At 40.1% G+C, this 25,925-nt stretch overlaps 1 protein-coding gene across 9 annotated transcripts in view; it reads left to right on the top strand.

The window, feature by feature from the left end:
* ZBTB20 (zinc finger and BTB domain containing 20) overlaps window positions 1-21,467 on the top strand; it is a 770,381-nt gene extending 748,914 nt beyond the window's left edge. For all 9 annotated transcript variants that reach the window (XM_058661912.1, XM_058661911.1, XM_058661910.1 and 6 more), the window contains 2 exons: window positions 9,377-10,978; window positions 20,321-21,467. In XM_058661912.1, the coding sequence (XP_058517895.1) occupies window positions 9,377-10,978; window positions 20,321-20,742 (2,024 nt within the window). In that variant the 3' untranslated portion in view covers window positions 20,743-21,467. The remainder of the gene's footprint in view (window positions 1-9,376; window positions 10,979-20,320) is intronic.
* The last annotated feature ends 4,458 nt before the right edge of the window (window positions 21,468-25,925 follow it).

The raw sequence follows: 25,925 nt of genomic DNA, 5'->3' as shown, positions 1-25,925 counted from the left end.
TCATATTACATATAAACATGTGTGTATTCATGTATGCACACATATATAGATGCATATATACATACACATGTAAAATAGTTGACTTCCACAATCATTGTCATTTCTGTGGAATCATTCATGTTGGTTTAAGTGGCTGGGTTGGTTCTTTCTTCATTGTTAAAATGCATGTCCATTCCACTATCATTGAATTTTTGGATTGTTTTCAATTTGGTATTATTAAAACATATTTATGTGGATATTTTACATATTTATTTTGATACACCCAAGTCCCATTTCTGTTGGTATAAATCTAGGATTTCTGGACCATTGAGTATTGTGTTCCAAACAGTTTTCCAAATATAATCCTATGTGTTCACATCTTTGCCCTTGCTGAACCCCAGAGAATGTGCCCCAGTCACGTCCCCCTTTTCTAAGACACCATCCAATCCATTGTTCCTGGGCATCTCAAATGGCTGTATTTCTGTCATCTGCCTCTATCATCCAGACTATAGCTTAATTTTTGTTGTTGTTGTTCTTTTTCCCCCCAGTGTGGCCTCCGCAAGAACTTTAAGGGGAGTAGAGACTGTGGTAATTTTATTTGGTGAAAAACTAAGAAGATCAAATGAAATCAGTTCCGTGTTGTGAATCAAATAATCAGAAGGCACAACAAAATACATTTTCTCTGTAGTGTATAACTAGTAAATTTTACATGAGAGTATATGAATAATATAATTGAAATAGTAAACCATACTGCTTCTTGGAGTAGGTATGAGGTAAGCCTTCTCCTTTTCCAGTACACCTGTGGCTCCTGAAGTTTTGAGTTCTAGCTGACAGTATCTGTTTAGAATTGTCTTCATTTCATCATGAGCCAGAAAGCAACATATATCTTACCCTTTTTAAATTATTTTCTGTGCCTGATTCTATAATGGATCATCTCGGGTGAGCCCATCAGTTTCAGCTTCTCCTTAAATTGGCCCACATAAGTTTCCTTGGTACTTAAAGCGAAAACAGATTTACCTTTTTCCTTGGCTTTTCCTTGTTGTTTTCACATAGAAAGCCCTCACTCCTCACCAAAATAATCTATTACTACACAAACCCTCAAGTCCCGTACAAAAATTTACAGCTTCTTCCTGACAGGAAGCACAATTATGGCTGAAAACCATGTGCCACATTCTAGAAGTAACTTTGTGGCTGGATGGAGAGGAGAGACCCAAGCAAAGAGGACATTTAAGCTTGAATGAACTGAAAGACCTAGTTCTAAAATATGAATAAACAATAAATATTTTCATAACATTAAAGAAATTCTTTGGTTTGGAAGCCCTATGATTTTTTTTAAAAATTATTTTATTTTTATTGCAAAGTCAGATATACAGAGAGGAGGAGGAGACAGAGAGGAAGATCTTCTGTCCGATGATTCACTCCCCAAGTGACTGCATTGGCCGGTGCTGTGCCGATCCAAAGCCAGGAGCCAGGAGCCTCTTCCAGGTCTCCCAGGCGGGTGCAGGCTCCCAAGACTTTGTACCATCCTCAACTGCTTTCCCAGGCTACAAGCAGGGAGCTGGATGGGAAGTGGGGCCTGCCGGGAGTAGAACTGGTGCCCATATGGGATCATGGCACATTCAAGGCGAGAACTTTAGCTGCTAGGCCAACATGCCTGGCCCAGCTCTGTAATATTCTAACGAGAAAAGCATTTGAAAAATAATATTGCAGGGTTCTTTTTTCTCACTAAACTTCAGATAAAATATTTCCAAAGCCAAAATATTAGTTTCTCACACAACTGTAATTCATTAACACTTGATGACATTTTTGAAAGGAATACTGTTATTGAAAGTTATACTAGATCTATAAGATAATAAAAGTTGAAAATGTATTTTTCTTGTAAAATAAGTATATGATAAAAATAGAAATCAAACAAATGAGAAAGTAAAAAGATGATGGTTTTTAGGTAATAACTTTTTAAATTTATATTTTAAGGAAAATGAAGGACCTAACTTACAGATCTGTGTTTGAATCTAGGAATCCTTCTTTAAGACCTATCCAGGGCTAAGTTCAACTGAACTCTAAATTAGGTGGACTTTTCAGTTCATTTTTGTATCCCACCCACAGGTGTAGCATCTCTGTATTTTTCTTCCCCAGATTTAGTGAGCAATGCAAAAAGTTACAATAGGGCAGTAGCTAAATTTGTAAGGAAGAGAGAGAGAGAATAACAATAATAAAAAAAAACCTCCTAAAAGTGTCTCAGAAGGTTTACAATGTGAGAGGATTGAAAGACGTCAACCTCAGATTTCATTGACTTTTCTCCTTATTCCCAGAAAGTCTTCTCTCATCAAGAAGCCATTTCATTTCAGCTTTGGAGAGAGAGTCTAGATGTCTTTTCAGAATATTGTCTGCAATTATCTATCAAATGTCATTGTTCACACTGATAACATTGAGCTTTCATAAGCTGTATGATAAAACATCAATCTTTCTTTGCAATGGAACCAGATACTTGAGGTATAGAAATTCATAAAATGTGTAGCTTTACAATACATAAAGCTGAAGTTTTAAATTATGTTTAGAATTTATTTCGTAAAGTTGATGCTCTTTTGATTTTTTGATTATTTTTAATGAATTGCTTTGAGTTATACCATCACCTTATAACTGAAGAGATGAAGCTGGTATTTAAGAATGTTAAGTTACCAATAAATGTGTGAGGAAATATTTATATGGACTATTAAAAAGAAATCAGATGAGTAGTTAAAAAGGAATTGACAAAAAATGAGGGTAGGAAAATATTACATAGAAAATACACCATGGGATCCCTCACAGTTGCTAAAGCATAGCCTAAATTTTTATTCTGAGCTCCCAGGTAAATAAAACTAAGTGGGAAAATTGATCAACTATGATTGTTCAATTATGGGTAATTGTAATTATGAATTCTTAATCAGTTTGATATTGCTAAACACTATGATGTTGACTGATTACTGTAACTTCATCCATAAGTGAGTTATATTTAGAATTTTAGACACGTGGTCAGTCGTGTCCTCATTCCTTTTTGGAGCTCACAGCCAACTTAACTTGAAATCAGATAAGCCAAAGACCTGGGCTAACCCAGAGAAAGAGACTTGTAGATCCAATTGGAAATGCTTCTCTGGAATTTGTTCTTCCTCTGCACTTGACCATCACTTGAATAAAGTAAATCTCTCTTCTCAGTCTTCAGATAAAATGGAATACTTCTTACTTTTTGGCAAAGTAAAGAAAGAGAGAATCTGGAATAGAGGAAAACTCCAGATTTGTAATAGGCTCAAACATCACGGGGCAGGTGTTTTCCCAGTTCACAGTTTTGTGCCCTGATTTCCTCCTTGACCTTGTAGGAAGGCTGGAAAGGAGAGAGAAATGAGGAAAGAATGGCCCGCTGTAGGTCAGAAATACAACAGAGCTTCTGAGGAACTCTGAATTAAATTTGTATTTGTTCTTTATTCAGATTTTACCTCACCATCTAATTCTCAACAATACAAAAAGAGAGTGTTTTGTAGTTCCTCTGTGGATTTGTGCTAATTGTCAAAAAGGATCTACTGTGATAAAAACTTGGTCCAAATCAAGTCTCGCTAAGTAGAATGAGCCCCAGTCATCAGTAAGTGAACCACGTGGTGTTGTCGTAATCTTCCAGATTTCCAGCTAGTGTCAGCACTTCTTTACATATGTTTTACTCTTCCCCTTTCCTCCTTTTGTTGTGAATCACTCTCTTCTGAAAAGTGGCTCCTGTATTTCGGCTAGGATCCTTTAGGAGATAATAAAGTTCAACAGGCCTGATGGTATGTCATCCTTAGTCATGTAAGTTGCATCAGTTTCAGAAGCTTTGAATATTGAAATGTATGAAGAGCAATTTAAAGATATTTGAATCTCAATCCACAAGTCTTAATCTAGGGAAAACTCAGACTTCTTTGATATTCTAGTGAAAGCCCCTGTTCATATCCCAATGATTATAAAAGTATGCCCATTCCTGAAAGCCATAGATACCCCCTAAAGTCCACACATAAAATTAAGGATTTTAAAATATTTAAAATATTCTCTAGTATTTTTCCACAAATGGGTAAAATTTAAATAATAAAACCCAACTACAATATTAAGATCATAAGTAGAATGATGTTTTAGACATCAAATAAATTAATAATTTTCATCTTTGGCTAAAATAATTAGCAGTGACTATTAAAAAAACACATTCAGGTTTCATAGGTAGTGTATTCCTGCACATATATTTGAAAATCAAATTTTTAAAAATTGAACTATTGATTTATGTTTTATAAAAATAACATCTGTTACCAGTAACTAAAATGATATGCTGAAATCTTATGGTTCCTGGACACTGGGCTTAAAACAATCTGGAAGATACTTATTAGGGATGTATAAGTAAAACTAAGCAGTTCCCCTTCCGAAAATCAGTGACTCAGTATGTGTCAGCAGTCAGAGCAAGAGAAAGAAATATCTCTCCTGGCCAGGTTCCAACTGCACAGATGCCTTGCTCAGTTCTCCCAGGCACATTCCACTGGTGGGGGTCCTTTGCTCCAGGTGGTGCAACTGTTGAGCGCAAATTTCTAACCACCTGGAGTGCAGGAACTCAGCACAGCCCCCTTGGCTTAGAAGTGAAATGCAAGAGCTTACCCCAGGCAGGGGCCTTGGGAAACATGGGAGCTGAGGTTATCAAACTACACTCCTGCTTTCTGTTGAAACATCTAGGTCTTTCCTAGCACGGCTGCATGGGCAAACGAAACCAACATATAATAATGTAAAATGATTGTTCACCTCCTGATGTATGAAAACTTGATCTCGGCATACTAATGAGACCAAGATACAATAGGGAGACAAAATACCATGTAGGAGGCTGGGTTGTGGAGACCTAGTCCCCACTATCCTGTTTCCTGTGCTGACCCACTTACCTCATCTGAACCTAGTGCCCCAGATTGAATGCTCATGGGACTTTGGGCCATGCCATTTGACTTAGACTTGCTGATTTCACCAAAATTTCTATTAGCTTTCATTTGCGAGCTGCTGTTTCTTCTCATGCCACAGAGGCTTCAAATTCCCATCCCCTCCTCCAGAACCTTAGCCTTGCACTAGTCTCATTTTATATATCGTTTTGCTCTCTCTACTGAGAAAGCACTGGATTTCACACCTAATTAAAAGAGATTGTATTGCCTGCTGTTTCCTTTCTTGTTCATTTTCTCTTGTGAGCAGGCAGCTTTTTATTCTCATGCTAAGTCCTCTCCCTGGACCCCCTGCAGCTTAAGGGAGAAGCCTAAGGAGAGTCTGTGTACAACAGGGAGCCAGGCGGCCTTCTACCCTTTTACCACACATTCCCCCCTAATGGACAGCCTGCTTCAGCCCTTCCATGTTGTGCTCACCGCCCCTTAGAATGCAGGATCACTGCCGGTAATGTAGCTCTGCCTGCTTCTAGTGAATGCATCACAGACTGACTGTTTTCACTATAGGGAAAGGGGAGATAGGTTATTATTTTAACTACAGAGAGAACTGTTTTTGTTATCACTTTTTCATTTGCCATCAATTCTACGTTCACACAACTGTGGGGGTCTTTTTGAGTGTGAAGGCATCCTCAAATACACATAATCTATGTAAAATTGCATGGTTTTGTAGAGAAGGTTGGGGTTAGTACTTTTTTTTGAATAGCCCAAATGCCTATTCAGTGCCAATCTAGGAAAGAATGGAGTTAGCATTTTCACACCATTCCTTCCTATACACTCCCTGAATAACCATCTAATCAAGGTTTGTTTTCAATGGGGACAAATCTTCTACAGTAGAGTATTTCAGATTTATTCCATTGGAATCTATACATTAATGCCCATTGGATGAAAAGGACATGTTCACAAAAGCCTGGACTTTGCCTTGCTGTGGCAGAAACTTTTTCCCACTGTATTAGTGTTAAAAAATAAAAGAAAGCCTGGGAAAGGAATTGCATCAGCATTGTGTGCTAGAGGAATGAGGCGTGTTTGAATGGAGAGGCAGGGTCCCCCCTTGCATCTGTACCCACATCAGCAACAACCATTCAGCCTTTCGCAGTTGCTCACTGGGAAATGTTTTAAGAATTGTGTGCATAAAAACCCAGTGGGGCCAATCATGTCAGGTTGTACGTGTGTGCTGGTGTCACTTTGTCTCTGATTTTTAATGAAGTCAATGACGACATCGCAGCAATAATCATAACTCAGACACTTTATGTTGATTGTTCTGTCAACATTTCTGATCCAAATCAGACAAGCGGCTTGAACTTTTCTCATCAGATTGTGTGTGTGTGTGTGTGTGTGTGTGTGTGAGAGAGAGAGAGAGAGAGAGAGAGAGAGAGAGAAACATGTGGGGTATAATAACAGTTTTGGGGGCTGATCATCCCTCATCTCTGTAACGAACACTATCATCACTTGCAGTGCCTGAGTTTTCTCTCCTAGAATTGGAATATCCCTAGATATTTTACTTTCAAGTTTTATTCCTCAGTGATGTGTGCTATGTGAACAATATCAAGAAGCATAGGTTCCAGTCCCACCCCTGCCATTTGCTAGCTAATCTTTGGGCAAGTGATTTACACACTTTGAAAGCCTCAACTTAGAACAGATGAAAATAAGAAAGAAGGCCTGTCCTGAAAGTTAACAGGATTATTGTAAGGAGTAAATAGGATGTTTTGTGTGAAAGAGTTTTGTGCACTGTAAAACACTTCATTGATATTAAGTATGATAATTGTGATAAAACTGCTTCTCAGAATTATCTGACAGACAACATTGCTGTCATATATGACACCTCTAGTGTTATAGCTGTAACTAATTCTGTGCATGAATGTGTGCTTGAGGAGTGTTTTCATCTGTGCAGATAAGTCTTTATAAGGTACGCTACTCAGAGATGGTGCTTTTATTACAGACACAACCACTTTTAGTACTTACAGGTCTCCTCACATGAAGGAGACTTTGGTAATAGTGGTGCAGTAAGTAGGAAACTCTACATTTTATTGCCAGGTCAAGGTCCTTTACTTCTCACACTGTTCCTCTTTAGAAAAATACATGTTTTAATTTAGATGATTGAGGCAATGTTGACTCCTCAAGACCTAAGCCACAAAAGCTGTGCCAAATCATGGGAAGATACAAGAACAGCTGGGAGTGTGTGTGTATATATATATATATATGACAAGCCTTTCCATAGAGCTTTATTTTGTTTTTGTTTTTTACAGAAGAATACATCGTTTCTGTTTCCAACTACAGAAAAAGCATATATTGGGAAATGTAAATAATATATTCTATAGGTATACATAAGTACGTGCATTCTTATAACAGAAAGCAAGGGTAGGTTATAGACAGAGAAAGAGAACTTGATCATTGCTCATAATGATTTATTTTAATGTGATTGTTGGATTCATCTTAGTTTACCCTCAGATACCTATAGGCCAGACTTCATGTAGGGGCAAAGCAGATAAGATAGTCATGTGGTCAAAAGGGTGATTTCAGATCCATAGTGCCAGCTCTCAGACTAACTGCCTATGTTGCCTGGAGCGAGTTCCTATTTTCTCAGGCCTCAGTTTCCCATCTGTAAACTGAAAATAATAACATGAGGGTACTTCACAGTTTGCAGAAAATGGAATTAGAAAGTTTATTTTAGTGCAAAATGTTTGAATTGTATGCAAAGTGTTTTCAATACTAGCACTTTTGGAATGAACTTTTAAGAAATGCTCCTTATGACTGCTGTTAAAATTAAATGAAAAATATACAAAGGCTAGTGAGAACAGTGCTTGACATGTGGTAAGCTCTAAAATAATGTCTGCTCTCACTATTATCATGGCATACATGCATAGGGGACTCGGCAAGAACTTGGAATTGATTGACTGACCTAGTCTGGAATATTTCTTCCTGGGTAATTACTGCCTTGCCCTTGGGCCATATTGTGCAAGCAGTACCTGCAGGCTGCTGACCATGAGTCTTTCATCTCAGAAAAAATAGAATTTGTTTTACTTAGGTGAAAAAGAAACTGTAACGTAATGCAATATTATAGGTGTATAAGAGAACTGATAGAGGTCAGAAGCAGGAGTTCTGTGGTAGAACTTAGCGCTTCACTGAGTGCCAACCTACCGGTTGATGGCACTTATTAAATTCAGCTCTGACAGCATCAAGATGATGCAGTGAAGCAAGGTGAAAGAGGTAGGTCTGCTCCAACTTCCCTGAGCAGGTCCTATTTTCTTAGGAAAAAGAAGCTGAGGAAGTAGGTAGGCCATTCTTGCTGTCTGCAGATGAGATGACCACATCTGGGGTCTCTTCTCCCAGACTATAGGCCAGCTTTCAGTAACTGGGACACTTGGATGAGACAGGCTACCCACTGGGCTTTTCTCAACTGCAAAAGCAAGAATGAAGGACACTTGGAGAGAGGGACTCTAGAGACATCTGAGAGCCAAGGTAGAAAATTAGGGAAGCCCTAAGACAGGGTCCCCATTTCCTTCTAAATCTGGGTCTAAATGTTACCACCATTATGTTGCATCTGCACAGTCTCGGATGTAGGGATGGCTATGGGTCAGATTATTCACATCCTCTGCAGGGCTTCCTCCTAGGAGCTGCTCAGGACATCCCTGGAGCAAATGCACAGAGCACCTTTGAATGAGGCCCACTGTATTACCCCTGGTTTACATCTGCTATCCAGGCCTAATTATTAACCTCACCGGATGCATGTAGTTTGCTCCATACACTCACCTGTCATGCACTAGTCTCGCCAAGGCCACACTGCCAATGCTGACCTTCCTGATGCCGTGGAAAGACCAGAAAATCACCCATACCACATACTGCAACCCAGGAGCACATTCAGGTTGTCCGGGATGACAGCAAGCAGGAGCAGGCTCAGAAAACCAGCCCCTGGGTCAGTGCCCCTGTCATTAGGCTCACATTCTATAACCCATTGCTCATCTGGAAGGCATGGTGGCAGCTGTTCAGTAGACTTATTCAGTTGGATTGAATTTCCCAAGAATTGTATGTTTTTGAGCATCTGCCATTCAAATGGAAAGAGAGGAGTTTCCCACAGGACTTGGATTTAGGCCAACAAGTCTCCCACGGGCCTCTCGTTTCTTTGCTAAAGTGGTAGGAATAGCTGGATGATATCCCATCTGGCTTTTAGGCCACTTTACTTCTGCTAAAGCTCTGGGGAATCCATTTGGAATTGGTTCCCCAAATAGCGGGGACCCTGAGTCTGTAATTAGGGCAAAATGCCAGACCTCGTTGCTCCATGTCATCCCACCTAGGGCTTGCACAGCGCAGCCTGTCCATCTTCCCACAGAGGAGGATGCTTGGGGTCCCATAAGCTTTGCTCCACTGACAGGTGGATTTTAGGAATGCAGCCTGTCATCTCTGACCCATGCCTGTTTTGTGTCTGCCTTACTGCGCTGCAGGTGACATCAGTTGCAAGGGGATGACCGAGCGCATTCACAGCATCAATCTTCACAACTTCAGCAATTCCGTGCTCGAGACCCTCAACGAGCAGCGCAACCGTGGCCACTTCTGTGACGTGACGGTGCGCATCCACGGGAGCATGCTGCGCGCACACCGCTGCGTGCTGGCTGCCGGTAGCCCCTTCTTCCAGGACAAGCTGCTACTGGGCTACAGCGACATCGAGATCCCGTCGGTGGTGTCAGTGCAGTCGGTGCAAAAGCTCATTGACTTCATGTACAGCGGCGTGCTGCGCGTCTCGCAGTCGGAAGCTCTGCAGATCCTCACGGCCGCCAGCATCCTGCAGATCAAAACAGTCATTGACGAGTGCACGCGCATCGTGTCACAGAATGTGGGCGAAGTGTTCCCGGGGATCCAAGACTCGGGGCAGGACACACCTCGGGGCACACCTGAGTCGGGCACATCAGGCCAGAGCAGTGACACAGAGTCGGGCTATTTGCAGAGCCACCCGCAGCACAGTGTGGACAGGATCTACTCGGCGCTCTATGCCTGTTCCATGCAGAATGGCAGCGGTGAACGCTCCTTCTACAGCGGTGCAGTGGTCAGCCACCATGAAACAGCACTCGGCCTGCCGCGCGACCACCACATGGAAGACCCCAGCTGGATCACCCGCATCCACGAGCGCTCACAGCAGATGGAACGCTACCTGTCCACCACCCCTGAGACCACGCACTGCCGCAAGCAGCCGCGGCCAGTGCGCATCCAGACCCTTGTGGGCAACATCCACATCAAGCAAGAGATGGAAGATGACTATGACTACTACGGGCAGCCAAGGGTGCAGATCCTGGAGCGCAATGAATCCGAGGAGTGCACGGAAGACACCGACCAGGCCGAGGGCACTGAGAGCGAGCCTAAAGGCGAGAGCTTCGACTCCGGTGTCAGCTCCTCCATTGGTACTGAGCCTGATTCAGTGGAGCAGCAGTTTGGGCCCACCACACGGGATGGCCAAGCCGAGCCAGCCCAACCCGAGCAGGCCACCGAAGCCCCTGCTGAGGGCGGCCCACAGCAGAATCAGCTAGAAACAGGGGCGTCCTCTCCTGAGAGAAGCAACGAGGTGGATATGGACAACACAGTCATCACTGTCAGCAACAGCTCAGACAAGAGCGTCCTGCAGCAGCCTTCGGTCAATACCTCTGTTGGGCAGCCATTGCCAAGTACCCAGCTCTACTTACGCCAGACAGAAACCCTCACCAGCAATCTAAGGATGCCTCTGACCTTGACCAGCAACACACAGGTCATTGGCACAGCTGGCAACACCTACCTGCCGGCCCTCTTCACTACCCAGCCTGCGGGCAGCGGCCCCAAGCCTTTCCTCTTCAGCCTGCCACAGCCTCTGGCAGGCCAGCAGACCCAGTTTGTGACAGTGTCCCAGCCAGGCCTGTCCACCTTTACTGCACAGCTGCCAGCGCCACAGCCCCTGGCCTCATCGGCAGGCCACAGCACAGCCAGTGGGCAGGGCGAAAAAAAGCCTTATGAGTGCACTCTCTGCAACAAGACTTTCACCGCCAAACAGAACTACGTCAAGCACATGTTTGTACACACAGGTGAGTTGGGCTGTGGAAGGGGAACACCAGAAAGGTAGGGGAAAGGGAAGGTTTGGAGTCATCTTTCAGGTTTTAAAGAGACCCCACTGAAAGCCTTGTATATAAGAACAGTTCCAGAAGCTCTGGATATTCCCCTTTCGTAGGATGAAAGTACCCTTCCTCTGACAAAGATGATGGGTATTTTCATGGAGAATGAGTGCAGGAGGACAGACTCAGAGCATCTTGCAAGTCACAGTCAAGTGCTGCAAGGGCAGTATAATCTAGAAGAATTGAGCGCTGCAGCCAGATTGGCTGGGCCTGAATTCAGGCTTTAGCCACTAGTATACACTGTCATCCTGGACAAATTTCTTAGTTTTTTCTTACTTCAGGCTCCTTCCATAGTGCATAAGCACACCACAGATGGTAGCTATCGTTGGCATCATTGATGTGATTGGGAGGAAGGAACATCAACTTTATTCTGTTTGGCTTCTTAGGATATAAGAAGAAAGCTGCTCTAGTATGGGAGAGATTGTTTCTAGAGGGGGCAAGTTCCCTTGATTCTAAGTACTGATGGAGAGTAAAAGCCGTCCTTCTGTGGGAAGGTTAAAGAGGGGACCTAGTCTCAAGATGGGCAGGATTGTGCTTTGTGCCTGAACTCGGACTGCAGAGCTAAGTTCTCCTGACTTCCTGATGCCTTGTGCTAGCCCCATAATGAGGACTCCATAGCTAGGCCTACAGACAAATGACTACACACAGAATGAAGACTTCACATAAATTCTCTTGTGCCTGAAAATACCTGCCACAATTGTAATCATCACATTTGAAGTTCTTAAGAGCATTGCCTCTCCTGACAGACTTCTGGTTTCAGAATGCTGTGGTTCAGTGACATATAATGTTTCAGGGAAAAGTTACTTAAATTCTGATCCGTGAAAACAGATTGCTCAAAACATCTTTCTATCTCAGTAGGAAACGTGTGTCAACTAGAAGAAATTCAAAAGAGAGAACATAAAACAGTTTTAACTTGGAAATTGGAAGAGAAGGAGATCCAGTCATGGAGCCTAGGTAGCCAGCATGAAAGTGAATGACTAAAATAGAACTGTACTGAAGATGACCTTTGTTTCTTTGCATTTCCACTTCAGTTCGAGCATTGTGTAAGCCACTGTGTGTGCCTCTACATGAATTAGTTCTTGTTAAAGATTATAGTTTTCAAATACCTTCAAATAAAGACAGTGACTCACTACTGAGTTTAGGAAGAAAATTAGGTAGTGGTAAATCACTGTGTTTACTTGGGGTAAATGTGAGTGCACTAATGATATGAGATCAATCAAGAGAAAATTTCCATAGATCAGGGATATTGTCATTAGTAGCTGAATTATTCAGATGATAATGTCTTTACATGTGTGACAACTTATGGTATATAATGTACTGCCATAGTTTATATCCTTTCCTTATCCGAAGGGTTATCTTATAAGCCATCAAATTAGAGTAGGAATGAAAAAGAAACTATCTGTGAAGTGTCTGTTTTCCCACAGTTGACTTTTCTGGTCTTGGAAGCATCAGCATATCTACTCTCATTCTCTGTGCATCTCTTCCAGTAGACCTGGCAAATGTAAAACTCACACTCTATTGCATATTGAGCTGAGGTTTAAATGTACAGCATAAAATTTTCAGGGCACTACTAGAAATTATCTCTGTGATGCATAAATCTACTTCTCTGATGGAGTTACAAGAGAATTCCATGGCTACTCCCAAATAAATAGATGTCTTCATGTGAAAACCAGCAAGAAATTTGCATACCTAGTAGCATAGTTGAAAAATCTAAAGTAAAAGTGAATTTTTAAATTAGCAAGTCATTTTATAAATATGAATTGTATCTAAAGTATAGTCTATAGTCTATCTAAAGTATAGTCTACGGACTACTTCATGAGAATTCTGGATATTTTTGCATTGACATGTGGCTACATCTGGAAAGAATTTATACACACACAAACATCTCTCACTCAAGTATCTCATTTAAAACAAACTCTTACCTTACATTCCAGAACCATTGGCGGGAACAGCTTAAAAAGGCCATTTGCTTTTTAAGACTTTGATCTAAGTGAAGAAGTAAGTCCTTTACCTTGCAATGTTTCAGAACAATTGGTCTAGATTTTCAAGTCTAGGCAGCTTGAACATATAGACATAATTCAGGAACTCAGTCTACTGAGGCCCACATTTCTAAACAAAGTTTTCTCCAATTCCTTGGGAAAACATCAAAAAGTGATGGCCTCACAACTTCACAGGAACTCACAGGAAGGGATATAAATACAAAGCAAAGAATCCAAATGTTAGTATAGGAAAATGGTACAAAGTACTGGGGAAGACTTAAAACAATTAGGAGGACCTTAGTAGTCCTACCCATTATCAAACCAAAAAGAATCTTACCAAGAAATAGTTGCTTGATATAATTAAGGAAAATGAGAATAATAATTTCTCTGCCCTTTTGGGTAGCCATAAATGTATGATGCATATTGAAAGCTCTTGATGAAAAGTGAGGTATTACTTTATTTAAAAAAAAATAACAAAAACAAAAAAACCTCAACTGTCACTATTAAGTTCACCTATGCAACCCAGGAGACATTAGGTTTTGTTTTTGTTTTTGTTTGGTTTGGTTTGGTTTGTTTTTTCTGTCTTCCATCTCTGAATAATACACTTTGGATATGTCTCCCTCCCCTGTGGAATTCAAGTGCTGAAGCAATGTGATACTCTTTGGTTTCTTGGTTTTTCATAATAAAAATTTTTTTCATTCCTTTATAGGAACAAAAGAAAATCCCTCGCCTAATCACTCCCTATCCATTGCCAAACAAACCATAATAGAATTTCATTACCTGTAGAAGTTTCTCATTGCACGTACTGCAGCTTCATAAAGGTGGCAAGAAATGAAACTTAGAGTTGGGAACATGTTTGAAAGCATGAGAATTAGAGGAAAAGCAAAGTAATACAAACCGTCTTGTCACGGAACAATGCAGGACTCCTTTATATTGCCCCCCACACCACCTAAAAAAATAGATGTCAAAATAAAGGAATGGGAATAAAGGGAAAGATTAGAAGAGATTTTTAAAAAGGAGAAGATTGATGTCAGTATGGATATGGAAAGAAAGCAAAAGGGGACATTCAGAAATATGCTAGCAGCAGTATGATCCCTTTATCAGCTACTGGCAGATTCTAACCTGTGTACCCACCACCCCGGTTCACCACATTCTGTGTATTAGGAATGCATAGCACCCAGCATCTGTGTGTGTTTTAACAAGCCCTAATTCCTGATACAGTTAAGAATCACTCCCCAAGAGGGCTGATCCTGGAAATTAGAGGGCGGATAGCATCCAGTAGCTTTGTTACTTACCGTTCTCTAAAAGTATATTCATATGTACTTGTGTTTTTGGAAAAAATAAATCAGTTATGAATATAGGCTTCATTTGTGGCAGATACATTACAATCTCTTGAATAAGAACAGTCAGTTGAGTCTTCCAGGCTTCATGGGTACTTACCAAAGGTACTACTGGATTATAGCAGTGTGGGCTTCTGCTATTATGTGAGCATTGTTGCACTTTCCGAAGAGGATTAAACTCGGTGAGAGCAGAAAGAGCAGAAATAGTCAAACATAGACAAGGACACACACACACACACACACACACACACACACACACACACATAAACATATTCAACATACCCAACATGGTACCTTATACAGAATAAGTATTCAGTGAATACTTGATCAGTGAATGAATCAAATCCTTCTCTAGTGGTGTCTGACCACTTGCAAATAGATGCATAAATCTATTTCCATGAAACTGTCTATTTATTCTCTGGTGCAGATCTTTTATGATGTTCATTTACATTTTATAAATATACTGTGCATATTTACACATTAAAGATTTTATCTGAGAATCTAAACATATTTCAGATACCATGTTCTGTTTGTTCTTACCATACTGCATGTAACACACTAGCACATGTAATCATCAGAATGGCCAGGATGGCATCTAGACTATTTATTTACCTATAATCATGGACTTGACAGATTTAGCCAAAATATATAAGACTAGTTAACTTTGACTTTCAGATAAACAACAGGTGTATTTTTAGAATATGTATGTCTCATGTAATATTTATCATGTAGTAAAATGAGAGAAGAGAAGACAAAGATATTTTCCAATCATTGGTTCACTTCCCCAAAATGTCCACAACAGCTATGGATAGACCAGACTGAAGCCAGGAACCTGGACCTTCATCCACATATCCTACATGGGTGGCAATAATACAAAGCAGTTCAGTCATCATTCTCGACCTCCCAGGCACATTAGTAGGAAGCTGGATTGAAGGCAGGGGCAGGACTCAATCCTAAGCACTGTGATATGGAATGTGGGAACCCAAGTGGCAACTTAATCCACAGCACCACAACTCCTGCTGCTACTGCCTTCTGACTGAGATACTTTAGGTAGACTCTGCAGCCCATCAGAGCCTCAGTTTTTCAGATTCTAATAATATTTACTCCATATGGTTTCCCTGAGAGTTAAAGCACTTAACTATAAATTCTGTTAAGATTACCAAAACCACTTAGGAATATGTATCTTATGTATGTTTTGTATCATAAGCATCACCATGTATTTTATAGCACAATCCAAAGAACAAGAAATTGTTACTAGGAGGAAAGATGGTCAGGTTGGGTTATTTGATAGTCTTAGCCATTATTGGTTTGTTGGGTCATCTTCTAGATGGTCACATTTCTCTAACTGGTCGTGCTGTCTTCTGAGTATATTAATGCCCATTCATAAAGCTTTAAGGAAAATAAATAAATAAAATAAAGTAATATGAGTGCAGTTCTCTGAGTTCTACTTGCCGCAAATATATTTTTATTGTCACAAAAGCCACAGATGTTTAGTAATTGCAGTGTGTCCCCAGTAGGCCTAAACAGCTATCCTGTTCCTTTACCTGCCAAAGAAGCAGTATGACAGTTAATGAGCAAAAGTGTTTGTAAAACATTAGAAGCGTTTAAAGAAATTTTAATGAAAAGAAAAGTGAATTTTCCATGAACTTTTTGAAGCATTTTTAATTCATTTAAGTAGGAATGTTAATATTTTTCTTTCCCTATATTTTCCTGCATTTTAGTTATACCAGTCTGCAACAGGCTTGACACTATACTGGTACATGAAATGGATGTGGCTTGCTGACGATTGCTCTCCAAGTAGAAGTAAATGGTAGAAGATGGCTTAGAAGCTTTGAATCCACAGTTATAAATGGCAAGTCTGATTTTGTTTAGAAAGAGACACAAAATATACAGTGGATACTTGAATTATAACATGAAGGGAAATCTCATATGAGTCTCTTTACTTTAAAATGATTCATTTCAGACCTATACAGATGCAGGAATCAGATACAGATACGAATTCCATTTCCTTGGCTGAGTAAATTGGACATGTTATTTAACCTCACTAAGCCTCAGTTTCCTGATCTGTACTTTAACAATCATACAGAAAGCATCTGTCTTGTCAAGTTGTGTTGAAAAATTCAAGAGATAAAATACTTAGGAAAGAGTAAGTGGTCATTTTAAGAAAAATTTAAGCTTCTATTCAGCACAAAGGAACTGAGGATGAGTGAAGCCTGTTGAGAAATGACTTGTATTACATGGGAAAACCAACTCATAATTTAAATAAAACCAGTATTTTAGACAATTAATAAAGCAAGTGATTATATGGCAACTATGTAACTCAGAGGTAAAAGCAGAGTCTGCTCTCATTACATATGGTAATATAAAGAAATGGCATCAGGAATACAATGCCAGCTGTAGCATAGGATTTCCTAGTAATCAAGCAGAAAGTGAAGAAATGGCATTGAGGAATAGAATGCCCTTTAATGCCTTTCCAAGGGCAGGAGGCTAGTGAAAGTATATGTTTTTTCTCCATTTCTCAGTGTCTGCCCTTCAACTCCTTCTGGTGGATTTGCTCTGACACTTGTTTTAGTATGATTGAAAAGTAGGAAAAAAAATAAAGGAAAAGAGAGGAAGAAAGATACTGCTCAAGTTAGTAGATGCTGAGCGTTCTGCCTAATGCTGATAAAGTTCAAGTCTGAGTCATCTTGACGATTGCTGTTTTCAGTAGCAACTTCTGGACTCACCTACAAGACTTTTCCTGGGCTGTAGAAAGGACAGCAGATGCTGCTGGCAGGTGGTTTTCTGGAACCATTGCCCTATCTGTGTCTCTGTGGTCTGCTGTAGCACGGTGTCCTTGGGATGAGTACAGTGAAGGGTCAAAAAGCCAAGACTGGCAGAGGGAGGAGGGTGGTAGGTGGGGAGCGCTGCCTGGTTGAGTCAACAGGCAGCATGGAAGGAGGAGGAAGATGAGCATGCGGGCTGAGGAGATGGCCGCTGGGGAGGAAAGAAAAGGGTCCTGGAAAGTGAAGACCCTCTGCTCACAGAAAATCAAGATTGGATTGGAAAGTGGAAAGGTTCAATATTGACAACGCAAGTTGGAATGGAATCCTAGGGAGCCACTGCAGCCATTTCTAGCCAGTGGATAGAAGATCTCTTTCCCTGTCTCTCCTTTTCTCTACTTCTGTAAGTATGCCTTTCAAATAGAGAGAAATACATATTTTTAAAAAAGAGCCTGAGGTATGGAGACTGTCTGGTAGCCTTTCTGGTCAATTCTTTAAGTGTCATTTAGGTCCAGCTTAGACTGTGCTATTCATTAAATTTTCTTTAAATGCTTCAAGTGTCTTACAAACACTTTTGCTCATTAACTGTCATACTGCTTCTTTGGCAAGTAAAGGAACAGGATAGCTTGTCCTATTTAAAATGTGATACTACTCACACATTGAGTAGTTGCACAGGCTCTTCCCAGGGTCCTTTGCTGATAAGGTCGAGAATGGAGTCCTCCAGGGGTAGCAAGGCATCAGGAGTGAATGACCACTAATTCTGCTTGTAGCAAGTGTTTGGTCTAGCCCCTCACTTTCAGAATGTGCAACAAACTCAGAGAAATTAAAACTCTTAGGAAGCCTGGGGTCACTTGCATAAGTAAAGGCAAAACCAATACTACATATACACAAACAACATATACATGAAGGAAAAGATGACAACTGCAAAGAATCAATTTATCATCCTATTAAAAGGGCGTGAAAGCAAAATGTCTTCATCGGTGGCGACCTTGCTGAGAGGAAAAACACACACTGAGAAGGTTGAAGTTTCAAATAACAAGGACATTTTAACATAGAAATATTCAACTACAAATACCATCTGGAATTTAAGGCATCCTTCCCATGAAAGGTGACAGGTGGACGTGTTTTCAAAGATAGTTGGCTAACCAATCACGGCCTCTATAAATTATCCTGGAAGCACAAGGATAGACAAGACCAGCTGAGTTCCAAGCATGTTTACAGCTAACAAAAATGTTTCAACTAAAAATAATATGCATGACTGTCTCTCTTAGGAAATCTCTCATTTCCAAAATATGTTCCAACATAAACAGTATGCATAGAGTGAACTCTTCAGCAAACAGAGTAGTAACATAAACCATCATAGACTTCACCTACTGTAGTCTAAAAGGCAAATTCTTATCTCATAACCCTGTGATCTTAAGCACCAAGCTGTCCCGCCAGTGTGTTTCAAAACATATCCATTCATGTTTGAAACACACCAAAAATGGCTTGTAGTGAGAGTGATTTCTTAAAAAATGGATCATGAATGTGAAGCAGTTAACACTGAGCCTGGCACACATTTAGTGTTTCCTATCTGGTATTGTTTCTAGTGCCACCATTAGCAGGACACCCCAAACCACTTCTCTATCATACAGGAGAATATGGAGGTGCAGTCCAAGCACACATTTTAAATGAAAGCTAAATTGAATTTGAGAGGTGATTCCTTATCTGATGCATAAATTAGATGTCAGAATATCACCCTAGATCATTTCAACAGCTTTGATTTCTAGGCAGGGTAGGTGAAAGACTTTGTTCTCCAATGTGGGTGCTTATTTTGGGCAGTTAATAATAGTGTGAGCGATGTGGGCCAAACTCCACACTCTGACTGTCAAGAGCTTTTATTCCATTGTTTATTTCACCATCAAGAGCTGGGAAGAAACATTACAAACAGAAACAAGTTTTGAAGTAATTGCCCAAGGAGATACCACAGGCCTGTGAACACTCCTGCGAGAAGACTGCACATTGTCATTCGTTGACTGAGCGGTTTTACTTTACTCAGCGTTCTTACCTTCATTTGATCATTGGTTTTCTCAGCTAGGTTGGATTTCATTAGGTTTCACTGATCATTAGGTTCCAAGCCTAAGCAATACACAAAGGAGAAAGGAAGGTTTCTACTAACAGGCTGTGAAAAAGAAAATGACAAAAGCTAGTTCAAAAATTGACTCAAGAGTTCAAAACAGCATATGCAACCGTTTAATATGGGGTGGCAGGGAAACACCTTGTGGTGAAAACGTGCTACAAGCACTCCCAGCCCACTCTTGGTGGTCTGCAGAGTGATTTCCTATGTAATTTGTGTCAACACCAGCACAGTGAGCTAAGTAGAGCTGTGTACAGGTGCTGACTGGTCTGAGTGGGCTAAGTGCCTAGACTTGCCCAGGACAACTGACTATCATATCATCGTGTTGTCCACTCTCTCCACTCAACCTCCACACTTCGGGAGACCCAAGCTACAGCCCCATGCAAACAGTGCATACAGCCGATAAAATCTTAGGTGACATTTAGGAGAATTTCTGTACAAGAAGAAATAAAAGTAAAAGCCTAATTCTTCAGATCAACATATTCTTGTTTCTTCACATGTTTTCTAGACTTAGAGTCTACCTATAGGTAGACAAAATACTGGAAATGGGGACTCTTCCCAAAGTACTAAGCTATAAACCAATATTGTTAGTTCCTAAAAATTCTAGGGAATTCTATGTCTCCAAAGACCCCCTTCTTCTCTGATGTTGCTCATACTTGTTTGATAAAGAAAATAAGAAGCATGGCTAAATCAATGATGATGCTGAAAATGACTACCTTAAAAAAAATAGTCCTTCCTTTTTTCACCACCAAATGAATTACTTTTGAAGATCTGGGATGCAGGGAGGGGAATAAATTGTACCTTTCTGACAGAGCCATTAGCTGCAGGGAAAAATAGATTATTCTAGACTGTTCTGGCATCACCTTTAAAGCAGTTTCCTTGAACATGAGAAGCTAGGAATACCAGATCTTTCCAATCAAGGATGATCCACTGAACAATCAGGTCTTATTTGTAAACATTTTTTTTTCTTTTTTGTTGTCTTGTTTTTCTGTCTCTCCTTTTCCCTTCCTTGCTATGTCTCGCTCTGTCCTGCTTGCCATCTCTTCCTACGTCAACAGGTGAGAAGCCCCACCAATGCAGCATCTGTTGGCGCTCCTTCTCCTTAAAGGATTACCTTATCAAGCACATGGTGACACACACAGGTGTGAGGGCATACCAGTGCAGTATCTGCAACAAGCGCTTCACCCAGAAGAGCTCGCTCAACGTGCACATGCGCCTCCACCGGGGGGAGAAGTCCTACGAGTGCTACATCTGCAAAAAGAAGTTCTCCCACAAGACCCTCCTGGAGCGACACGTGGCCCTGCATAGTGCCAGCAATGGGACCCCTCCCACAGGCACACCCCCGGGTGCTCGCGCTGGTCCCCCAGGCGTGGTGGCCTGCACGGAGGGGACCACTTACGTCTGCTCCGTCTGCCCAGCAAAATTTGACCAAATTGAGCAGTTCAACGACCACATGAGGATGCATGTGTCTGATGGATAAGTAATCTCTTTTTCTCTTTCTTATGAACAAAACTACAAAAAAAAAAAAAAAAGGAAAAAGTAAGAAAAAGAAAAAAAAAGCTATGGCACTAGAATTTAAGAAATGTTTTGGTTTCATTTTTACTTTCTGTTTTTGTTTTTGTTTCATTTCGTTTTGTACTACATGAAGGACTGGTTTTTTGCCTGCTGGTACATTACATTTCTGGAGGCTCGGGTGAATCATAGTTTTCCCAGCCTCCATCGGATGGTGGCCTTAAGGCCTGGTAGTGCTTCAGGAGGTCCACTGGTTGGATCTCTAGCTACTGGCCTCTAAATACAACCCTTCTTTCCAAAAAACAAAAAAAACAAAACAAAAAAAAAAACAAAAAAAAAAGTCTTTTAAAAAAGTTAAAAAAATTTTTTTTCACTTGTGAAGAGCACTACAAAAATATATAACAAAATCTGAAAGGCCTACTGTCTTTAAGTACACCGCTTGCAGTGTTTCAGTGGACATTTTCACAATGCTGGCCGCTTGGACTTGACAGTAATCAGTCAAAACTGTGGAATATCCCTTCTGGTTGAAAACCCAGAGGAAAGGCCCTGCTGTTCTCCACCAACCACCTTGTCTGATTTTACAAAAGGGCTGTGGGAGTGGGAGGGAGCAGTGGGTTTGGTGATGTGGGAAAGAAAATGGAAGGGTAAGCTTCTTCCGCAGATTCTGCCTGAGGTCACACACCCTGGCCCACCTCCTTCACATCCCATTTCCCACCCCCAGCAGAAGCCAAGATGACTTGGACAAGCAACAAGCAACAGTGGCTATCGTATTTATTCAGTGTCTTTGCTGAGCCACAGCCTCAGCACAATCAAGAGGGACTTTCATGAAAGGCAGGAATGCAGATAAAACAAAGATATCAGAGATTTGCACCTATGTTTCTAGGTACAAGAGAAGGATTATTTCCAACAATCTTTGCAAAAAAAAAAAAGTGTCAGGATATATTCTTGTGGAAGAGAAAAAGAAAGAGAAATGAAGGGTGGGGGGAACAATAAAAAGTTCTTGAGGCTTTTTTAATTCAAAATTTTATAGAGGGGCAAAAGTGACGTTTACCAGATAGAATGCTGATTTTTTTAATATATTTACAACAGTATTTGTGTAAAAAAAAAAACAAAAAAAAATGAGATGTTAAAAGTAATTCTTTTTTCATTTTGGTTTTGCATACACTGCCACCAATCCCTTCTCTTATTTTATTTCACACACACATATATATATTTTTTGGTAAGTCAAGACTGTTAAGGTTAGCGATACTGCTTCCAGAGAGAAAGAATAAAAGGCAACTAAAGTTATATTTGAAAGAGAGGAAGGATATTTTCTTTATATTTTTTTTATTTTTCTTAATTTTTATTATTTTAAGTATTGCCTGGGTTGATGGGCCTCTGTGGCCTGCCCATCCCTGCTGTAATTTGAACTGCTGCTTTGTATTTTGATATGTAGTTCTTTGAATTGTAGCAAGCTTAAGTTGCTCCACTGAAATTTTTTTTCGCTGATCCATCTAGAGTTCTGTTCTTTCTCATGGGAGGGACTGTATCTTTCAGAAGCATATTTCTTGATTCTCCAGAATTTCATTGAGATATGATGATTCTAGAACTTCTATTGACTTGGTTTTTTTTTTCTTTGATGAAACACTAGTAGTATAGAGGTCTTAACAAAAGGATTCTTTTCTTTTGTGGTGAAACAGGATGAGGAGCTGTCAAACTCTGCCTTGGCTCCTCACCCTCCATAGCTACAAAAAATGTCGTGATGAGAAGCCTGTTACAGACCAAGATGCATCAATGCCAAAATTACTTTCTTCCTTTCAGATAGCACCTTCTGACTATTTCCATCACCATAAAGAGGGCTAAGTGAGATGACCATTCTTTAGATAATGCATTTAACCATTACTTATCGGAAAGGCTTTAGGGAAATTCACGAAAATTTCCTAGTTGTCAACATCCAGCATTCAAAAGGCCACCCATCTATGGCTCCATCCCGGCTGCCACTCTCTCTTCCTAGTTGGGATTTCTCTCCTCGGTCCTGATCAAGGCATCATAATTGACATTTTCCATTACAGATAGTGTCTAGAAGGCATTCCAACTCAAGTGGAGGGATTCTTAAGCCCAGCTAGAGCTCCAAAAGTGATGCTGTTGCTCAGCATGTGTCAGCACACATCAAGGGAAAAACCAATCTTTCAACAAATCAGAAATAACAAACTATAATTTGTAAAAGAAGAAAAGAGAATAGTTTCAAAATCATTTTACATTTTAATTTAGTTTTCCTTCTACTATTCCTATACTCATTTTATTTGCAAAAACTGTGCAGCCAACAAGGGGAAATCTCCAAGGCAAGAACTCTATAGTGACTACATTGGTTTCATTCATATATTTTAGTCACTTCGTTAGCCTGAATCTTTTTCATAAAGTCTTTGTGATGTTTAGCAAGGTTCATGCAACTGGAGTATTTGTGGGTTTGATGTGCTTAATTTAGTGGGTATTTTGCTGGAAGTTTTCACATACTCAGATGGTTAACCGACTGCTAAGATTCACTCATTTTGATTTCTAAAAGGAATCCTACCAAGAAATGTATGTCTAAAAGTGACTTGTTTTAAAAGTCAGTGAGAAACAGCTTCGGAATATTGAAAGTCCATTTTTTTCTATTACTGATTTTGCTTTTCTAAATGTCAGTGTTAAGACTCTAATATCCACTACACTACCAATAGAGGGAGCATTAGTTAGTTACCTCACAGCATTGTTACGATACTTTGCAAAATAAGTCATTGGACCCTTAAAAGGATTGACACATAAAAGGACACATTTTAAGGTAGAAAAAAATTATATGAAATCATTAAGAACATATTAAAAATGAAAGAAGGCCAAAAATGACTTTAACGGGTTGCCAGCTCTTCGATAGCAGCGGGTTTTAAATAGCTTAGCAAAGTAGGCCTAACTCACAATACCTCCAGAAATGTTGATTTTTGGATGTCAGTGTTAATCATACATTTAGTTATTTTCTTGCAAAATCTAAGGGAGACTCATTTGCCTTAATGCTGATTTGTCATGTGAAAAAGCTAAGCAAAAGTTGAAATTCACCTTTTGCTGTAAAACATTTGTAAGGGAAAAAAATTGCTACTGATGATTTGGAACCCTGGTATTTATTCTTTCTACAGAGGAAGTGTTAATTCAAGACAGCAACCACAAAATTGGAAGGTCCCTTAATTCATGGTGAGGTGATAAAACAATAATAGGTCATAACAAAACATACCACGCAGATTCACCTATCTGTGGATTTGTTCCTGCTGTGTGTTCCTCTCCCCAAAATTCTCACAACCAAAAACAATTGGTGAATTGTTCTGTGGAGACAGATGCTTGATTGGAGAGAGGAGCAAAGTTTTTGTGAAGCTACTGTTACATGTCTAGTTTCTGAAAAGGCTGCTTTCCAAACTGACCCCCATTTTAGAAAATAAACAAGTCTTTACCTATTTCAGAAGGATGGAATTGCAGGTAGAGTGCCATGCTCCAATCACAATGAAACAATCATGAACATCTAATGATATAGAGAAACAGATTTTGCTTCAAGATCGGAGGACGAACATGGATCCCTTTTGTTTGGGAGTGTCGAATCCTGTAATCTAATTTATGCTGTCACGTGAGGGTGCTGTTAATGCCATTGAAATAATTCTTCTCAGTAGGAAAAAAATGGAAGCAAATATTCCAGATTTAGGACCTTTAGGATGAGTGTAGGGAACTAAAACAGGTATGGAAGAAAGCAGATTTTTAGCAATTTATCACTTAGAATGGAATTTGCTGAAGAAGGAAGAAGAAAATCAAATGAGAATGTTTAACTCAAGACAGCTACAGTTTATGAAAAGTAAAATTTTCTAGCACTAAAGCATTTATAATGTGTTAACATAGTGGACAGTTTTCCCTCTATTAAATGTCAATATGTGTAGAAAAAATGAGCTCCCAAATGTGTATAATATTTTAGAAGAAAATGGGTCACATGGATCTGCTACAAATCTGTATATGGGGAAAAAAATTGAGAAACCAGGTAGAAATATCTAAAATGGAAATTTCTTTATCAAAATGCTTGTTATAATACATTTTAATTGAATTGTTCACTTCAGATCCCGGTAACATCTTTATAGACGTTTTCCTCCCATAGATTCCTGATGCTTTGAGTCTGTGCCGTGAGTAAGTGGTGTAGATAACTCCCACTTCACATTCTAACTAGAGATCACTCCCGCCTTCTTCTGGGGCATCTTGGAAATGAGAGCAACCCTTGGCCGCAGAAAGACTTGGGTTTGCTTTACTTAAAAATCAGAGAGATCTTATTCTGCATCATTACAAAATCCTAAAAGAACTAAGAAAATCCCTTTCCAGCCTCTGAATGGTGAGAATTTCTGCATTCTGATCACAAAAAGAAAGTCTCTTCTGGATGTGTGGATGTTATACCAAGTTTTAATGCCTTGACCACATGTACTGCCATCACACTAGGCCACCAGCAGTACCTGTCCTGCCCATGGCCCAAATCAGTGTCTTCTCTTATCACAGAACTTAAAATTAAGGTGTGCCTCTTGCAAAAATCTCTCAGATCCCCCCAACAACATGATTTCCTACTGAGGCTCTTCCATAGCATTCCCAATACTAGTACTCTCAGCAAATGAGGAATGAGGTAAATCTGAATGTTCTGAGCCTCCCCTCTGTGTTAAGCATGTGGTGTGTGGTTAATAGGGGTTGGAAGCCTGGCTGAGGGATCTAAAAAAACTGTAGAAAAGCTTTAAGACCACCAGGTTGGGTCTGTCTCTGCAAAGGCAAAACAAAAGGAAAGGGAAAGGTAGTCGCACATACAGCCTGAAATGCCCTGGAGATTAGAATAGCAAAGTTGCCCTTCTCTTGTGACTTAACTCTGAAAAGAAACCTTCTGAAAGAATTCTTTAATTTAGGAAGAAACAAGAGTACGGGCTCATGGAATCACTAGGGAAGAGAATGTAAGAACTGCAAAAGATATTCAGCCACCCAACAATGTTAATGCGGAAAACATCCAATTGTAAAAAAAAAAAAAAAAAAAGTAGGAAATTTGGTACAAAATACTCAGAGAAATGTCTGGACTTTTCCATGGGTAGGGTCCATAGGGTTTTTTTTTTTTTTTTTTTTTAAGTGATTTCTGGCTCTGAG

The sequence above is a fragment of the Ochotona princeps genome, chromosome 3 (assembly GCF_030435755.1).
Source record: "Ochotona princeps isolate mOchPri1 chromosome 3, mOchPri1.hap1, whole genome shotgun sequence".
In the NCBI taxonomy this organism is placed as follows: Eukaryota; Metazoa; Chordata; class Mammalia; order Lagomorpha; family Ochotonidae; genus Ochotona; species Ochotona princeps.
The sequence above is the reverse complement of the archived record's forward strand: the minus strand, read 5'-3'. Positions and strand labels throughout refer to the sequence as shown.